This window comes from Sardina pilchardus, chromosome 20, assembly GCF_963854185.1.
Source record: "Sardina pilchardus chromosome 20, fSarPil1.1, whole genome shotgun sequence".
Classification (NCBI taxonomy): domain Eukaryota; kingdom Metazoa; phylum Chordata; class Actinopteri; order Clupeiformes; family Clupeidae; genus Sardina; species Sardina pilchardus.
The window spans coordinates 16,233,295-16,252,325 of NC_085013.1; the positions used below are offsets into that span (position 1 = coordinate 16,233,295).

Genomic DNA, 19,031 nt, shown 5'->3' on the forward strand with positions numbered 1-19,031 from the left:
AGGAAAACCTGCCAATATATCAATGTCAGACGCACACCTGTAAACAAACCAATCAATCAAAGGGACATGCAGCACACCTAGGTGGTAACGACACAAAAGACAAAGTTCTTTAGTGCGCTAGATATTGCAATAAATGTATTCAATGTAAACACAAATATTGGTTTGGACCTTGGTCCAGGCTTTCAGGTGTGATAACATCCTTAATCACTGTTTTCTGCTCATTGTTTAAAGTTATGGCGCTGGCAAGATCTTGTTAAATAGACATTGGCAATATAAATGTGTAGCTTCTCTAACAACAAGCTTTTTGCTGTAAACAAATTCAATCAAAGTGCAATCAGGTCACGTGAATGGATAGGCTTGTTAAAGGAACAAGTCCAGACCACACTTCCCAACCTCAAATTTTGTGAGTGGGGCTAAGTTTGGGCTGGTATTCCAGGCTAACAAAAGTCATGAATTGCAGGAAGGTCCATTCAAAGTCAATAAAACGTTCTCTTAGACTGACCGTTAGTTAGACTGAAGTGGGGTCAGTCAGGTATACTGAGCAGGGAGAGATGGAAGACATACAGAGCAAAGGTGATCTAGTGGTAGGTTTGAGAACCCCTTACCCTGCGTTAGTGAGGAGGCACAAACAGAAGTGTAAGATTATAAGAGTGCTGTACTGGACTGGTGTTACTGTAACATGCCTGAGAGGCTCTTTGAAACAAACACCAGAGGTGGTCCTTTCGATGGCACTTTGAGAGGGTGGCGTCAAGGAGTTCTCCTCTGTTCATGCCCGGTCATCAAAGCGAATAAGTTGTGTGGTATTGATTTCCCCAGCCCTGGCATGTCATATGCTGGCACAGACACAGGGCGCATGAACCAGCTCTGCACTCCAGCGTAAGTGATCGTCTCTCTCTCGGGACGCGTTGGGTGGGCTTCAAGGAGACGTCCCACTGAGTTTTCCTGTCTTAATTTAGCTCATCCTCTCCCTATCCCCCAATCTGAACAGCGGGGCCCACATCTCTGCATGTTAAAAATAGCAGGCAAAAGGAAAGTCAGGACAAGGAAAAAGTTCCAGCTTCTAAGCAAAACAAAGAAGTGTGGTTGTTTGTGGGCTTTGTTATGATGGGAACTGTGACCGCTTGTACCCAAATAAACTAGAACAGCATGAATACAGGAGTTGTTGTCATGCTGAAGTAAACAAGGGCTACATCTGTGTTTTTTTGCCTCTTGATTACTCAACCTGGTTGCCTTGGGGAACAGAGATTTCTCTTACCAGCACAACTATAGCCAGATCCTAGCTGCTCCAATGAGATTACAAAACAATTCAATAAAGTCGTGGTGCAAGGGGGAAAAAGAACAAAAGAAAGCATGAGCTTCCATGGGTTATGGAAACTACTGTTTACATTGTGACTGTCGTTTTGCGGCAAGCACTACTAAGCGAAGGGTGCCCTGGCAACCATATTACAAGGGTGGAAAGCTGATCTTATCTAATGTGGTCTTGCCAATAACAGCAGGCTGGATTTGATATAGTGCCGTGATTGCATTTCGTAACGTCCCTGTGTGAAGTCAAAGTGGAGGACCCTCTTATTTTTAGGAACAATTGACAGCCAATTCTGCAGCTGCTGCAGAGCAGAAAGGCCATTCATCAAAGCCATGCTTCATCCACTGCCCAACAAACCTCAGTTTGGGTCTGTGGCTGTAAAACAGGATTATGAAGTGTGTGTTCTTGATTGTTATTCTGAACCATCTCAGCTGTATTTACAGTATAGCAATATCCACTCTATTGCACTCTGAGTACATTGCCCCCTCAGCAGAAACAAAATGGCAGTTTTGAGAGCTATATTTTCTAATCCCTCTTTAATTTCCTGAATGTAAGGATGCAAATGTTTTTTTTTTTGGACCAGCTAGGCTTGCAGGGCTGTGAAAGAGTTGCCATTTTTAAAGCATTAGACAACACCATGAAATGCATTGCAAGGTCATCAACATTTAATGGAAGTCTAGACTCTCAGAGTGGTTCAAGTTTACTCATGAATCAGCAGCCTTGCACATCTGTCACTTTATTCCAGAGCGCTGGGTAGATTTGGTTAGATTTCAAAAAATGTAGTATGCTACAAAAAATAGAGTAGGTCAAATGCATATTTACACACAAGACACAACCCCTGAATCAAGCGTCGACACAAATCTACTCATAATGCGGTGAAGGTATTTCTATTTGACAACACATCCATCATCTTACATAACGAAAAAAAAAAATGTAATTACCAATCTAAGAGATTAAAGTGAAATCTGACAAGAAAATGGCATCTGCTGGCTTTGGCGCTTCCCATCCTCTTTGCAAAAGCTTAGGTTAATTTATTATTTAAGATGAAAAAGATCACCTTTACTCATCACAGCAACACTTTGACTTACATTGACTACAAGAATAGCAGTTTAACTGCCTTTTGTGTGATGGCTAAAGGCTAAGCATAGACCACTATTTTTTGGCACAGAGTTGGTTCTGACAGCACTGCTTTGTAATAATAATACAAAGTACCGCTGCACTCAGACAACAGGGACATGGAGTGAGTTGCCCTCTGAGCCTGAGGTTTTGTTACAGTCCCTCAGACTGAGGCCCAGGATCTTCTGAAGTACAGAGAGCTGCTGGATGTTGTTAGGCTCTTCAAAACTAGAGGATGTGTCACCTTGAATGCCATATGCCATTCATTGTCATGTGTTGCTGTTATCTTCATCTTTGCCCCAAACCCTATTGCTATTTCTGTAGTCTTTCTCTTCATAAGATTGTTTATGGTCTTTTCTCAAAAGTTGATGCTTAGTCCCCCACTCAGGAAAACCTTTCTAACTGATGTCAAATACATACATTATTACTGTACATATTCTTCAATACCATACACTTTCTGTACAAATTGAGAGATACTATTAGGAGCTCATACTGGACCCAGTGTCCCTAAAGCAAATGCCTTGTGTGTGTGTGTGTGTGGTTGGCTGCCTGAACTCTAAACAGGAGATATGGATGAATTCATGAGTCTCCTACAAGCTGCAATTAAGCACAGATATGATCGCTTCCTACCTTCTAGCAATTTTCAAAGAGTTTACTTGAAAGCTAAAGTTTACCCAGTAAAGTGTATCTGTAATTATATAAGCTAAGATATAAAACTCCTTGTTAATGTTGATATTCAATTTAGAATCGGGTCATGAACAAATGTAAGAAAATACTGTAATCCACACCCATAGTTTACCAATGATTCATTCAGAAATGACTGAACATAACTTTGTTTGTAATGACTATAATGAATCCATTAGAGAATGTGACTGCATTTTGTAAGGTCACTCAGTCATATAGCGGATCACATTGACTTCCTTTTGTCACCCTTGTCAGCCCAATCACATAAGCCGCAGTGCGTTCTGACTGGTCATATTTTATTTCTCGGTGGGTCCGAATGAGAGAGCCCACCTAGTCGACATGAAGGATTGCTCACCAGCAAGACAGAAAATTGGATTTCTGCGTGGCTTACACAGGGGAGCAGTAAGAAAGCCAGCTGCTCACATGTTCTGCAGAGTGCCGAGTGTGTGTGAAATGATGGCTACCTTGGTGGGCAGAGCACTTGGGGACATGCATCCTCCCATCACAGATCTAGAGGTGAAAAAGATTTGAACTTGGTGAAGGGGTAGGCGGACGCTCACACCATTTTTGGCACTCCTCACAAAACGCCCTTTTTGTTCTCGCTTTGGAGGAAATGCTATCTAGAACGTTCTCTCAGAACGTGGTGGACACACAAGGTCTGTAAATGCCCACCAATAAATCCAAATACTAGTAATATGCCCATTCAAGTTGCCAAGAACAATGAAATACACTGAACTGCATTAACATAAAAAAACAAACCTAAAAGCAAAAGTAGCGCTAAATAACAAAAAGGATAAAATATTTCTTTTCTCAAAAGCATTTTGCTGCAGGGGAAAGAAAGACACAAGATCTGCCTGATAATAATAGTAATAATAATAAAAAAGGGAAGATGAAAGTACTTGAAAGTGCTCTTCTCCAAAACCAAGATGGAGGGAATAAGACTAGGGCGGGGAGGAGGGCAACGTTGGAGCTGTACAGCAGGAATATCGATTCCCAAAATCTGCGGGATAGAATCATCAGTGGGACCCAGAGTAGCCCGGCAAATAACAATCAGAAGTGTGAACAAGATGAGAGTGCACGTGGTGTGAGCATGTGTGAGTGAGTGAAGAATCAGGGAGGAGGTTACTCATGTATGTGAAGGGAGATAGCCCAGCTCATGAAATACCACCAAGAAAGGGCAGGGTTGGAAAGGACCAGTACTTTACGCATTATAAGTGTCTGTGACACAACTCTAAAGACAACAAGAAACTATTTTGTTGGAAATTATTAACATGTTTACTTAAAAAAGATGTACAAAATTTAACAAATCTACAAAATTGAATTAGAGCATCATCTATCTGTACAAAGCAGTGTCTAATAATTATGTTCATCTAGTCAACTTGATGTTTTTAAAATCAACAGGGTTAAAAAAAAGACAAAATTACATACAATTTTACTGAAAGGTGATAGAACAAAAAGGGTGAGTGATTAAAAGCCTTATCATGGAGTGTAAAAAACTTGAGTGAATGAGATGAGTTAAAGTATGATATGAATGTGAACAACAAACACCCATGTCCAAAAGACCAACGATCAGCACATTACTGCACATGGCAGTTGTTGTCGTCCTGTTTGGCAGGGGTGGCTGGTGTTGGGTGTTGGCCGTGCTGGCTGGAGGCTCTGCGGGAGCTGCTGGAGCGCCTGGTCTTCCTCTGCTCTGCGCTGACCGCAGGGCTCTCGGGTCCCCTGGGCCTGGGACTGTTGGTCACGGAGGACAGGATGCTGGAGACACCCCCAGTCTGAAGAGATGAAGAGAAAATGGGGAAGTTAGTCTGTAAATCCTTTTACATTTTCTTTTTGTTTACATCCAAAGCGACTTACAGAATGAAGAGCAACATTCAAGCTCCAGTGCAGAGGAGACCTCAATCATTACTGGAGGATGAGACTGCAGACATATTGTATGTACTACTCAAAGTGTGGTAGTGGGAAGGTAGCTGGAAGGAGGTAGATGAGTGAAGAGTGTTTTAGCAATGTTTACATTGTGGCGATTCACCATTTTTCAAGTAGGAAAAAATAAAAGTGTCTATACACACACTCTTGTAGTCTTGAGTATATGTGCACTTTAAAATCAGATACAATAATATGACTCAATATTACATAAACTACATAATATTTACACAATATTACCTTTTTGCTCACTTATCTATACGTGTGTGTTACCTTTCCAAAAGCTATATTGAAACCATTCTGGAATCATCTATGACTCAGACTAGAATGAACCAGATGGAGCAGGAAGTCATTTTATGAATGGAGTGCCACTCAGCGATGGGAAATTCACTTAGGGAAGAATGGGACTGGAGCTTAGCAACGCTTGAATGATTCCTGGAATTGGCACGTTCCGGGGTCGTCAGCAGAGAAGTCTGAAATTGGTCCTGACCCAAACAGCCAGGAGCCTCATCTGCCTGAGTGAACCTGACCCACCGTGCCCTCACCGAACCTGATGGATAAGCCTGAACTTGGGCCGACACAGCACCCCTGGCCAACACAAGGTCCTGGTGGAGCCCGGTCAATTAAGGGGTGGAGATGAAGTGGGGGAGCGCAAGCGGGTGAGAGCCAGAGACCCCGTCTAATCTAAGCAGCCTCGTTGAGCAATGCTTTCCCAGAAAGCCATAAACCCCAAAGAGATTAAGTTATTCTCTGTGTCAACACGTGTGAAAGGGGGGAACTCGTACTGGTTTACTTTTCGATTTCCACCACACTGAAGCTCTACAATGGATGTTCCCTTGTACTCGGTCCCTTAAAATAAAAAAAGAAAAGAAAAGAAAAACAAAACCCACCAAAATGTTTGAGAAAAACGGCTTGGGTCAGGTGGGGAAGGTGTGAAAGAGACCTACACAACAGGGGGGCACAAAAATAACTTTCTCTGCAGAGTTAACTCCCCATTCTGTTCCAAAACGCAGGTATTTCGAAAAGACTTGTATGTTGTATGTGTGTGTGAGAGAAAGAGAGTGTGGGTGAGGGCGTGCGTGAGTGAGTGAGTGAGGAGAGAGGGAGAGAACAGTAGATTCTAAAAAAGACCTGAAGCCTCCCCTCTAGAAGAGAGAACGTTTTCCCACATAATCCCCCCCCCCCCCCATCTCCTCTGGTTAGAAAAAAAAGAATAAAAGAGAATTATAGGAGCGTGACTTCAATGAAAAGCTCGGCAACAAACGCACACACACAGGGAAATAAACCTAGAGGTCAGCCTGATATTGGCAAGCTTCTTGTGAACTAATGATTTCAGTCCCCCCGTAAGTCCATCTCCATCATGAGTCTCTGAGTCGGAGGGATAGCTAAAGGCAGAGTGACCCAGGTTAAGATGACCTAACGAGTCAGAACGGAGAAGCCTCACCCTGCCTTTGCTGTCTCGAAGCACCACAGATAATGCTCTCCTTAGCAATGACATCCCACGACTAAGACTATCTAACACATCACAAGGTGCAACTCCCGGCACTGACGGGAGTGGGAGTGTGCGTGCGTGAGGATGGGTCAAATCTACAAATTATGTGCATCAAATGCATCTCATTGATCTGTAAATAAAAGGACACGTGCTTCTTAAGGGAGTTAACAGTGTAGAATTAGGGGCTTTCACACAATTGTGAACGTGCTAAGACTGCGATGCTGAGGCTTTAAACGCCAGCGCGAAATGCAAAGCCAAGGTGGTCGAGAGAGAGAGAGAGAGACATTGTGTGTGTGTGTGCGCGCGCGCGCACGCAATACTCACTTCCTGTGAACTGCTGTCCTCTGCTGGTGGTTTTGGGCCACATGTGGAGGGGTCGGCCAGAGACCTCTGGGCAGCCAGCCGCGGGCTGCACCTCTGCACCGCCGTCCGGCGCACGATAAAGGGACTCATCTCACCCTTGGGGATGTCGGCAAAGCCTGAGAAGTCACAACAACAGACAGTGAGTGAGAGGGACAACACAAATATCTATTTAAGACACACAACTGTTCAAAGAGCAACTTCCTCCTGAATATACAGCAGGATTCCCGAGTACTGATGTAATCTTTCATCCTCATGCTATTTATACAGAACACGACTAATACGTTGCAATGACTTTCTCGTTACAAATATGGATTAAGCTGTATAGGAAGATATTTTTGAGCAACATTTCAAAAGAACATGACCTGATGCCACAACAGGGTTGCTCCAAATCAGTTAAAATTCCCGCACCTTTCATTACACGGTCAGGAAGTCCCTCAGGGCTAAATGGCTCCTCCTCCTGGCGAGGCTGGGGTGTTGCTCCCGCCCTCAGTCTCTTGGCGAGGTTCTCCAGGGCCTCATGAGCCTTGACCGGGGTCTCGGCCAGTGCCCAGGACCTCTTCGTTGAGGCTTGTCCATCCGGGTCCTTTCTGGCAGTGGGCATGGTGTTCTCCGTGTCGCTGCTCTTACTGGCCTCTGCTTGGGTGGCGCTGGCTGATGTAGACTTCCTGGTCTTGCTGGTGAGCTGCTTGAGTTTGTTCTGGAGGCTCTCATTGGCCTCCTCCAGCTTGTGCACTTTGACCATCAGGCTGCAGTAGCGGTCCATGCTCTCGTCTGCCTCCTTGGTCTTCTCCTCCAGAGCCTCCTTCAGCTCCTCCAGCTCAGCCTTCAGGTCTTCATCACTACTGTCACTGTCAACGGCTAAAATAATCGCAAACAGATTGCAAATCATGAAGCTTTCATTTCACTTAACATAACTTACCAATTATAAAATCACAGTTTATGGATACATTTTGTAACATTTCAGCTCAAGTGAATTTCTTCATTCTTTTTTCTGATAAAAGCTCGACCAATCTACTATTAGCCATCTTGATAGTTCATCAGGCTCTACCTTGTTTCTGTGAGTCCCTCAGGCCTGTGATGACCTCTCCCTGTCTCTGGTTCTCCTCCACCAGGGCTTGCTTCTCACTCTCAAGCTGCTTGCATGACTTCATCCACAGGTTCATCTTGCTGAGGATGCCGTCTCTCTCATTGGACAGCTTAGCTATTTTTGAGTTCAGCTCATCCTATCAGAAAGTAGCATAAATGCACTAGGTGAACTTCATGACTGGCAGAAAGAAAGGATAAATGCAAAACAATCTAACCACCAACACACTTTCATAAAAGCGTCACTTGATTGTTCCCTTCTATTCACAGATAGAAAATGCAGTATTTGAAGCTATGGAGATTTGATTAGCAGAGTACAAATATGAATTGTAATTCTTCAATCAGATTGCGCCTTAAGAACAGCCACACACAGACACATTATATTCAGCCATGTCACCAGGCTTTCTCTGCTATGAGGTGGCTGTGCTCACCTGAGTGGGTTTGCACAGGTCATGTTGACTCTGCAGTGCTGCCAAGGCAGATGTCAGCTCCTGCTCCCTGGCCCGCAGGCTGCTGGTGTCAGATAAGAGCTCCGTGGCCTTGCTCTCGGCTGCCGCCATCTCCTCCCTCGCGGCCCTCAGCTCCTCCACGTGCTGCACGAGACAGTTCAGATTCAGGTCAAATGGCATGTGCCATTGATTGAAACAACTAAAAAGCAGTTTAATCTTGTACATTGTCACAGTCAGTGGCAAATACATTTGACAATAGAAATGCAAACATAGGCTAAACATCATACAGAAATATATTGTACATATTACATACGTATGGAGATTATGTGTTGAAAAATATGGAGGGTGTACTGCATGTGCCTAAAAACTGATGTGTAAAATGCAACAACAACAATAACAACAACAAAACACTTGGTTGCTTGCCTGTTGCTGAGCCTGTTTCAGGGCATCTTCCTGTCTGATTTCCCTCTCCTTCATTTCAACTAGACTTTCCTGTATTCCCGATAGGTTTTTGGCCAGTTCCTCCTTCTCCCCTGCCAATGTTTCTAAGGATAGCTGAACAAAGACAAAAAAAGTTCTATATAAATGGAACAAGACCAACACTGCAGTAACACACATATCACTTCTGAAAAGCAAATCATTTGGGAAAACAAACAACACAGGACAGATATAAACACAAAGCCAGACTCTAAAAAGAAAGCAATTAAATTCTTACTTTATAGTTCAGCGCATCCCTCTGACTCTCTTGAAGTTGAATGTTGAGTGAGTTTAGGTTTTGCTGAAAAACATCTTTCGCTGCACTGCCTGCATTCTCAAGTTGGTTCTGAAGATTCAAGTTGCTTTCTTGTAATGCATTTATCTAAAAGGCAACATACAAATAAGCACTTTAGAAAATATAAAGCAAATGAAAACTCATGACAAGTAAAGTACATTTTGAAAAGTAATTGTACATTTTGTGTCATACACACCTTTTCAGTGAGCTCTGTATTCATCACCTTTGCAGCTTCTAGTTGGGTTTCCAGTTGATCAACGTTGTTTTGGAGGGAGGTGGCATTGATCCGCAGTGTCTCGTTCTTAGCAGCCTCTGCCTGTACCTTTTCCTCCAACTCTTCGGCGACAGCCTTCAGCTGCTCCCTCTCTTCTTCCCACTGTAGCTGCTCATCCACCAGCCCCCGCAACTCTGCAAGTTGAGAGCTCAGTTTTTCTGTCTCTTCCTCCCTCTCGCTAATCTCCTGTTGTCTGAATGCAAAGTCATTCTGGAGAGATTGGTTCACTGAGTGTAGGCTGGCCTGCAGCTCTTCAGCATTATGGAGTCTCTGTTCAAGTTCCTTGTTTGCGGTTTGTAAAGTCAAAAGTTGACTGGTTGCATCCTGCTCTTTGAGCTGTGTCGTTTCAAGCTCATTTCTGCAGGTCTGAAGTTCGCCCTCAGTGGCACCAAGTCTGGACTGGAGCTCGCCAACAATAGTCTCCTTGTTGACCTCCGCATCTTTATTGGCTTGTTCAGCACTAATAAGCTTCTGAGACACTTCATGCATGGAGGCCTTCATTTCTTCAATTCTTTGGAGGAGCTCTTTTTCAAGTCTGTCCTTCTCTTCTTGAAGGTTGCTCAGATTCTTGGCCATTTCATCGATTTTTGCAGAAAGAGTTGCCTTCTCAGCTTCAAGCTCTTCAAGTTCTTCTTTAGCAGTTTCTGCCTGCAGCACTGCTTCCTCAAGGTTTTGGTCAGAAATCTCACGTTCCCTCTCAAGCTTTTCAATGTTGTCCTGCAGTGTGTCAGCTTTCCTCTGGGCAGCTTTCAGGAGCTGACTCATGTGGTTCTTCTTCCGTTCATCAGACTCGATGCGAACCTTTAGTTTCTCAATTCCAGATCTCATTTGGGCCACCTCTTCTTGAGTGGAGTTCAATCGTGAGGCAATTTCCCCTTTCTCCAAGAGGGAAGACTCGAGGGACTGAGAAAGTTTTGAGTTCTCTTCCCGCAAGCAATCGATTTTTGATACCATGCTCTCAGATTCTCTAAGAACAGTGTTCTCTCCATCTTTCAGCTGCCTAAATTCTGTAACCATTTCAGTTTTCTCTTCTTTGAGGGTTGCAATATTTTGCTCTATTAACTGCACCTCTTCTAACAATTGTTCTTTTTCTTTGACAAGGATATCAATTTTGTTGGAAGCCTCCTCTAACTGTTTCTTTCCTGTATGAATGTCCTCTTCAAGTATTTTTATCAATTCTCTTGCATCTAGATTGTTCTTTTCCAAAATGTCAGCTTTTTCCTTCAACTTCAGGAGGGACTGACTTTCACTCTCCCTCTCCTCTGAACATGAAAAGAGCTCTTGCTTTAACTGCCCTCTTTCAGTCACTGCTTTATTCAGTTCTTGTTCAAGAGAAACGTTAGCTTTTCTGCTTGACTCAAGTTCAGTCTCTAATTTCTGCATCTGCTCCTGCATGCTCTCAAGATCAACCTCCATGGACAAAATGTGTTTCTCCAAGTTGGCCTTCTCCGACCTGGTTCTTTTCAGTTCACTCTCAATCTGGAGGAATTTCTCATCCCAGCCACCTTTAGCGTGTTCTAAATTCTCCAGCATCTCAAGTACATCTGAGAGTTGAGAACTTGAGGTTTGTAGCTGCAGCGTCAACGAGCTGATCTCTTCAGTCATGGCCTCTACCTGAGACCTAAGCACCTGTTTCTCCCCAATGGCAGAGGCCAACTTATCAAGGGACTCTGAATTTTCCTTAGTCAATTCATGGACCTTGTTCTCCATCTCCTTACACAAATCTTTTCGCATAGCCATCTCAGTGGTTAAAAGTTCATATTGAGCATGCAGCTCCTGCAGATCGCCTTCTTGCCTTTTAATTGTATCCTGATTTGCCTGTAGTTCCACTGGCGAGATTCCTTGTTCTTTAGGGCTATCTGAAACATAGTCAGTGAAGGGTTCTCCAGCATAGTCATCCACTGTCTCTGGAGTGGTGGCTTCATCCAGAGAACCTGGAGCATCAAAGAATTCTCCATCATCAAACTCCTCCTCCTTAGGACATTCCTCCATCATCCCTGTTGAAGAGGCATCTGCTGTGGCTGTCTGTGATGAAAGGATTTAAAAGATAAAGTTAATAACATATCTAACCTTCCCATGGCACACTATTTACTATGAGAAAGTCTCACAACTCTTTTCAACAAGTCATATCATTTTAAGAAGTAGTATCCTTAATTCAAAGTATTTACATATCTGTAGGTTGTTTTTCCTTCACAAATATAAGCGGTCACATCTGTTGCTAGGCAACCCTAAAGCCCTACCCAATTCCGGGGCCGACCTGAAGACGTGGCCCCGGTCCGGCCTCAATCATGGAAATAGAAAAAGTCTGAGGCTTAACCCCAGACACCGGAGTTTTACCCCATAGTGGAAAAGGGCCACATGTGGCTTACCTGTGAGACATTGCCCTGGTGGTCATCTGGAAGCAGAGACTGCGAGGCAAGGTTTAGTTCTTCTATTTGTTGTCTGGCCACCTCTAGTTGTGAGGACAACATCTCAGTGTGCTGCCTTTCGTCTACAAGTTTTGCCTCCATGTCAAGTTTGACACTGTCCATTTTTTGCTCCAAGTTCTTTAGCTGAGCAGTATGCTGACATCTGAGCTGTTCCAGCTGAACCTCTCTTTGCTCCTCAAGGGTTCGGACAGCCTCTTCAAAGGTATTGGAAAGTTCCTCTAGTTCTTGTGACTTTAGCTGCAACTGTTCTTCAACTGAACCATGGTCATCCTCCTCACTCCCTGACTCCAAACTTTCAAGAGCATTAGATTCAGTTTCTAAATTCTTATGAGATGTACTGATCAGTGTGGGAAAACTGTCGTCAATAGGAATACTTGTCTCCAAATTCTCAGACTGCCAGGATACACAGTTTTCTTCCTCAGCATACCCCTGTTGGATTGCAACTTTAGAACTCAGTGACTGATCTCGGCTCTTATTCTCTCTAAGCTGTTCAATAAGTGACTGTTGTTCTACCACTTGAGACTGTAGCTGGTTGTACTGGTCACTGAATAGAGATTGCTCCTTCTGCAAAATGACAAGATGTTGAGAGAGTTTTGTGTGCTCTTCTTGAAACTCTTTACTTTTTCCCAATGCATTCTCCATCTGTTGTCTTGCTTGTTCTTGGGTTGTTCTGAGGGTCTGTGATTCATCTGTGAGATTTTGGATAACTTCTTGAAGACAGTCATTCTTCTGCTTTAATGAATCCATCTCCTCAAGAGCATTCTGGTACTCCCTTTGAAGTTCCAGCAGATCTTTTTCTACTTTGTGCTTTTGTTCAGTCAGACTGTTATGGATTGTCTCAATATTCTTGTGTTTACATACTTCTGCCTCCAAGGCAGTCTTGAGATTTTCATTTGCCATTTGCAGAGACTGTAATTCAGAGGTCAATGCTGAATTATTGTGTTGCTGTTTGTAGGTATCTTCCAAGTTTGCAGTCAATTGTACGATCTCAGTGGTTTTTGTTGATAGCTGCTCTTGAACACTGGTCAGTGCCACTTCGAGGTTGGATCTTTCAGCTTCACTTTTATCAAGCTTTTCCTCAAGAACACTAATGCTGCCTTTAAGCTCTTCCATCTGGGAGTCATATGAAGTAATGCAAGCCTCGTTATCCTCCAAGTCCATCTGGAGCATTTCAAGCTGGACTTTGATTTTGTTCATACTTATGTTCTTCTCTTTCAGTGCATCAGATGCCTTAGACCTCTCCAGATCTGCCTCACACAATTGGTCTTTAAGTTTCTGAATCTCAACATGTTTACTTTCTTCGTTGCTCTTAGCTGTATCCAAAGACACTCTCAATGTCTCCAGTTCTTGTGCATGTGTCTGGAGCAGTTCCTGTGCAGACTGTTTACAACTTGACATCTCCTGACTAATCCTTACATTGTCCTCACTGACTTCCTTGAGCTTGGAGTTACTTACGACAAGATCCTCCTTCAGCCTGGACATCTCAGATAGCAAATTGGTCATTTTGTCCTCAACTTCTGCAGCTTCCTGACATTTTTTCTGGAGCTGAGCCTTAACAACATGTAGTTTTTCCTTCAAATTCTTGTGCTTTTGAAGATGTTTTTCCATTTCAGCAACATGAGCTTCAGCTGCTTCTGTGAACTTTTCAGAGCGTTCTTTAATATCTGCCTCCAGGGATCCAATCCTGTCAATTTTCTCTTTCAAACTCTTCTCCAAATTTGACTTTAGATCTACAACAGTATCATGCTGTTTTTGAAGGGATTCAACATTGCTCTTCAGCTCAACACAAAACACATTCGAAGCCTGAAGGTCATTTTTTAGAGTCTCAAGCATTCCTACTTTCTCTGTAAGCTCTGCTGATATTTCTGAAATACGATTTTGTAGATCATCTTTTTCCTCGCAAATAGCATTGTGAGCTTCTGACATGGTCTGATACATTGCAGACAGATCATCCTTTTCTGTTTCTACCCTTTTGAAGTTCTCTGTCAACTCAGCCTTTTCCCGCTCTAGATTGATGATGTCATTTTCCACCACACTGATTTGAATTTCAAATTTCTCCATTCTTGTCTTTTGAATCTGTAATTCCTCTACAGTCTGTTTGTGGGTTTCTTGTAGATTCTCTAATGCTAGTTTGCTCTCTTCTGCAGCAGCAGCAAATTCAGTGCATTGATCTCGGAGGGCACCAAGGGACTTAATCTGGTCAGTCAGGGCCTTCACCTCATTCAAAAGCTCTTCCTCCCTCTTTTCAGCCTCAGAAATCTTCTGTGTAAGATCTTTGTTTATTTCAAGAAGACCTGCATGTTTTGTCTGCAATTCTGTGCTCAAACCTTTCTGGAATTTCAGAGCAGATTCAAGTGAGGTGACTTGATCCTGCAAAAACAGAATGTCCTGTTCACATTTCATCAAGTTCAGCTTTGCTTGCTCTGCTTCACTGGCTTTTGCAACCAGGTTCTCCTCACACTCCTTCATCAGAGTGCTCTTTTCCTCCTCAAACCTTGCTAACAGCTGCTCCTGCTCGGCATTTGAATGCGATGCATTCTCTTGGAGGTGGGCGATTTCATTTTGATTAAGCTCGATGATGGAGTCCTTAGATTTGGCCAAGTCACAGGCGTTTTCATACTGAGTCAGCAGTTCACCATGAGACTGTTCCATCCTCTCAGTCTTGTTAATCTCCACTTGAAGTTTCATTTCCAGATCCTTCACTTGGTCCTGGAGCATTTTTATCTGCACCATAGTATTCTCAGCATCCTTGGCATGCTTCTGATTGGCCTCGTTGTATTTCTGAACCATTTCATCATACTTGCAACTCTTCTCTTCAAGTTCCATGCACTTGTTGAGAAGTTCACCTTTGAGGGAGTCAATCTGAGTCTGCTTCTCTCGGTCTAGATCTTGGAGTTTTTGCTGGAGACATTTGTTTGCATCATCCAATGTCACTGAGTTTTTTTCCAATTCATCGATTTTGCTTTGCATTGTGTTACGATCTGATTCTACATTTTCAATCAAATTAGCCTTTTCATTTTTCCACTCTACAATCTTTTCATATTCCCGCTTCACCTCCTCAATTTCATTTTTCTTGGCTTCTGTGGTCATTTGAAGATCATGCTTCTCTCTCTCTAGTCCCTGAAGTTTATTCTGTTGCTGCTCAACTTCTAACTTCTGCTTGTTCAAGTCTTCTTGACATGACTTTTCCTTTGCCTCCAGAGCACTGAGAGATTTTTTAAGGTCGTCAATGTCTTGAGAACTGGACTGACTTTGACACTCTAGTTTTTTGTTAAGGGCTTTCAGTTCTTCAGTCTGACCTTCAGTTTTGGCTGTGGAACAAAACAGGTTGGACAGATTAATTTCAATGTGTTTATTAACTATTGATCTCAATATACTGCTGGTGGAATTAAGGTTGACTGGAACCAACGTGTGAAAAGGACAAAATGTGAATCTACCTCAATAAATACACACACACAAAAAAAAGGTCCATAATACTATCATGACTAAATATGAAGTTCACTTAAATTACATAGATTACATACATGGAAAAATGCAAGTTGGAGTCTGTTTTTTTTGCAAATGAACTCTTCTTATCTTCACCATTACCAGCTCTACAATGACATATCACTTGAGCAATCTGATAATGAACATTAACAGACCCACCCACTAATTTAGACACACCCTACCTTTTAAGTCTTCCGCCATGTTACGGCTCTGCTTAAGGCTCTGTTCACTACTTTTGCGTTCTTCTTCAAGCTGATTCAGTCTTTTGGTTCCTTGTTGCAGTTGACTGCTGAGGTTGTTGTGCTCTCTTTGCATCTCCTATGACAGATAGATAGATGGATAGATAGATAGAGATAGACGTAAGATAAAGAATGACACCAAGACCATGGGCATTTGCCTTCATGCAAATTAAAATGTATCGGGTATAAAACAATAATGGATGAAAATAATTTCACAGGCAGGATAAATACATACATCACATTTCTTCTTAAGCTCCATTTCCTTTGTTTGACTAGCCTGGAATCCCTGCTCAGATTTGAAGAGCCTCTGTTTCAGTTCTTCCAGATCTTTCTCCAAGCGATTCTTTAGTGCAGTTACCTTCAGAAAAGCAAAATGTTATGCTTGAGGTTGGATGTCAATGCATAAGCAATTCACTGTAATGACATGTCAGGTTGCATTTTCATCTGGAGATCAAAGTTAGTTAGTTAGTTTAGTACCTTATCAACTTCCGATTGCAACATGTTGCATTCTTTCTTCGCTTGCTGGATCTCCTGGCTCATTTTAGTCTTTGATTGGTTGAACTGCGTATCCAGAGCTTGATGGGAGCTTTGCAGGTGAGCAAGTTCCTGTCAAATGGTAATGAGGAGAAAAAAACAAAACAAAAACAAACAAACACAACAACAGTTAAAATATGCATCTAATCCAAGACATTTCCCATGCAAGAAAACCAAAAACCATTAGCAATAATTATGTAATGACTAAGCAACTAAGCCATTACCTTTTGAGACTCTTTCTCCTGATCTTTGATCTTCTGCTCCAGGACCCGCCGTGTGCTATCAGAGTTGTGCCTTTGGCAGTTCATCTCTTCAGTCACCTGCTTCAATTTCTGTTCCACTGATGTACACTAAAATGAACATATTCACAATACATAGGAAATTTCTTTAAATCATCCAGCGCTATTTAGACCATGTACATAGGCCTATATAATCATATTCAGTACAATACGCATTCATTTTGTGTACATTTGGAACCATGGTCAAATGAAAAAGAATATCATACAAATATAAAATCCAGTTAGAGTAAATATGTATTTTCTATTCTTACCTTTGCCACAGCCTGCTCATGTTGTGTGGTCATTTTAGCCAAGTCATCCTTTGACTTAGTCAGGGCCCTCTCCTTCTCGGCAAGGTCCTTTTTGGCCTTGTCCAGCTGACTTTGTGTCTCGTTAAACTTATTCATCTGATTCTTGATGTCCCTCTCCTGTGTCTGAAGACGGTGCTCCAGCTCAGTGACTTTAATTTTAAGATCTGTAAAAAAATGTCAAATGAACAATTCCAGTCATACAATGAACACGCCCAATATTGTATTTTAAGTCATCAAAAAGAGAGGCCATGGAAGTTACAGCACTCTCTAAATTTAAGTGTCACTAGGATAAAACATTGCTCAGATCAAAGCACAAGTAGGGTAAAAGGTATTTACAAAGTCACGCAGGCACACAGCATTCAAAAAACATAACCAGCATAATTCACATAGCCATCTTACAAAAATGTTGAAATTATGTGCTTTCCTATTAAACTAGGCTAAATATGAAGCATTGTGTTCTGGCTTTGAATACTTCATCTTATTTCTTCTGCCGCAAGTGTCTTTTTGTTTTGTTATCATTTACTTCTTATGTTTACATGCACAGGGAAGTGTGTTTATGGCACTCAAAGATCTTTTGGGATTAGTAAAGTATTTTATTTAACTTGTCTTACAATTCAAAAGCCCTCTGTAAATAAAATCACTTATGAGTGTAGCCTTGTTTCAGTGTTCGCAGAGCTTCAGGATTATTTGTTTGGAAACACTTTGATCAAATGTCTGTGCACATGCATTACATTCTTGCCAACAATATAAAGTAAGTACTTCTAGGAGACATACAAACCTTGATTCAGTGCCTTGAACTGCTCCGCTTGCTGGATGTTTCCGGTGCTGTCTCCCTGTGTCATAAACGAGCTCGGCTGGCTCTGCCGCAGTGGGGTTTCCTCTGCGTTCCACATTGTGCTGGCCGCAGCGTTTCTCCTTTTGGAGGGTGTCTGCTCCTGTTGCCATGGGAATATGGAGGAACCAGTCTGCTGCCGTGCAATATCCTTGTGACTGACGGACGACTGGTTCAGCAGCTTCAAGATTCACAAACAAAAGAAACATTCAAGATGAGTCATGGTAACAATGGAGACCATTGCTTACCCTTTCAGAATGAAATCATGCTCTGGACCTTACTTTGACTTGTAGGACCTTGAGCTCAGCTTCTAGTCTTTTCCTTTCCTCAACTTCATGGCTGTATTTTTCCTGAAGGTCATCAAACCTTGACTCTGTAAGAGAAATACAAACACAAATCAATTTCTTTCTCAAGTTGCAACTCTCATTAGTAATTTGATTATGCACCCAAGCAAGGAATCATGAAGTTGGATATAGAACTGTACCATGTTGCCTATAGCTTGGAGTAGCAGGGGCAACAAAGGTCTTCTGTGGAGTACTGTATGGCTGTAGCTCACTGCTGTTGGAGCTCTGAGACCTATCCAGTTCATTTTTGTACCTGTAAAGCAAACACACACATAAATATGTTCAGGAAAAAGTACTAAACAAATATGAAACAAAGTACATTTTAGAAATGATCAGCATCATTATTTTGAAATAAACACATTAATGCAAAACACTAATATAACACTTGCATGCTCACTCACTTTTTGAGCTCTTGTTCCAGTCTTTCGATTTGTTTCCTGCTGGTGTTCAGCTGACCTTCCAGGAAATTCACCTGCTGCTCCTTGACTTGGAAATCATGGCTGAGTTTCAGCCTAGCCTTCTCCAGGTTGTCACATGACTCAACTAATGACTGATTCTCCCTCTTGATAGCAGCAGCTTCACTTTTTTCAGAGTCAAACTAATGAACGCAAAAAAAAAAGATATGTCACACTCCTAATATTCTGATGGGAATATTGTCAAAACCCTCCTGATAAAATTGTGCTGCCAAATATCAATGAAAAAAGAAATTCTTGCCCAATATCATTGGAAACATGCCAGAACAACAATACTGCTCAAAAAGGTTGCCCCATGTCTCATAATCTTTATGGTAGGCCTATCTAGTTGTGACATCACTAGTTTGCTGAGATAGCAGTAAACTCTACACCTTCTTACAGTCTATGGTCCACACAAAACCATTAGCAGAATCTGAAATCTGTAATAGGTATTCTGAATGACAGGGAAATGGACCAACCTTCTGCTTCTGTTTCTGAAGGGCTGCTTCCAATGATTCCAACTGGAACTGTTTCTGTTGTCGTTCCTTCTTCAGTTTGTCCAACTGACTCTCAAACTCTTGGATCTTCTGAAGGGCTTTTCCAGAAAGACCATCCTTCCACTCTTCCAAAGCCCAACTCATTTTTATTCAAATTATACTCTACTTAC

At 42.3% G+C, this 19,031-nt stretch overlaps 1 protein-coding gene across 1 annotated transcript; it reads right to left on the bottom strand.

The window, feature by feature from the left end:
- Positions 1 to 4,354: 4,354 nt before the first annotated feature.
- cenpf (centromere protein F) lies at positions 4,355 to 19,031 on the bottom strand. Its single transcript, XM_062522991.1, has 19 exons — positions 18,844 to 19,031; positions 18,314 to 18,510; positions 18,053 to 18,165; positions 17,850 to 17,941; positions 17,515 to 17,749; positions 16,698 to 16,900; positions 16,372 to 16,497; positions 16,091 to 16,219; positions 15,849 to 15,971; positions 15,557 to 15,692; positions 11,829 to 15,199; positions 9,382 to 11,484; positions 9,129 to 9,272; positions 8,837 to 8,968; positions 8,396 to 8,557; positions 7,930 to 8,104; positions 7,290 to 7,739; positions 6,843 to 6,997; positions 4,355 to 4,878 (listed from the first exon to the last, which is right to left on the bottom strand). Exons 1-19 carry the CDS (start codon positions 19,003 to 19,005, stop codon positions 4,681 to 4,683), a joined length of 8,406 nt encoding a protein of 2,801 aa, XP_062378975.1. The 5' UTR covers positions 19,006 to 19,031; the 3' UTR covers positions 4,355 to 4,680.

Excerpts from the sequence above, each read along its gene's own strand:
- cenpf (XM_062522991.1), bottom strand. The coding sequence starts at position 19,005 with ATGAGTTGGGCTTTGGAAGAGTGGAAGGATGGTCTTTCTGGAAAAGCC. Across the intron at positions 17,750-17,849 it reads TCAAGGTCCTACAAGTCAAA|CTGCTGAACCAGTCGTCCGT; the intron begins GTAAGGTCCAGA and ends TGAATCTTGAAG. Across the intron at positions 9,273-9,381 it reads ATACAGAGCTCACTGAAAAG|ATAAATGCATTACAAGAAAG; the intron begins GTGTGTATGACA and ends GTTGCCTTTTAG.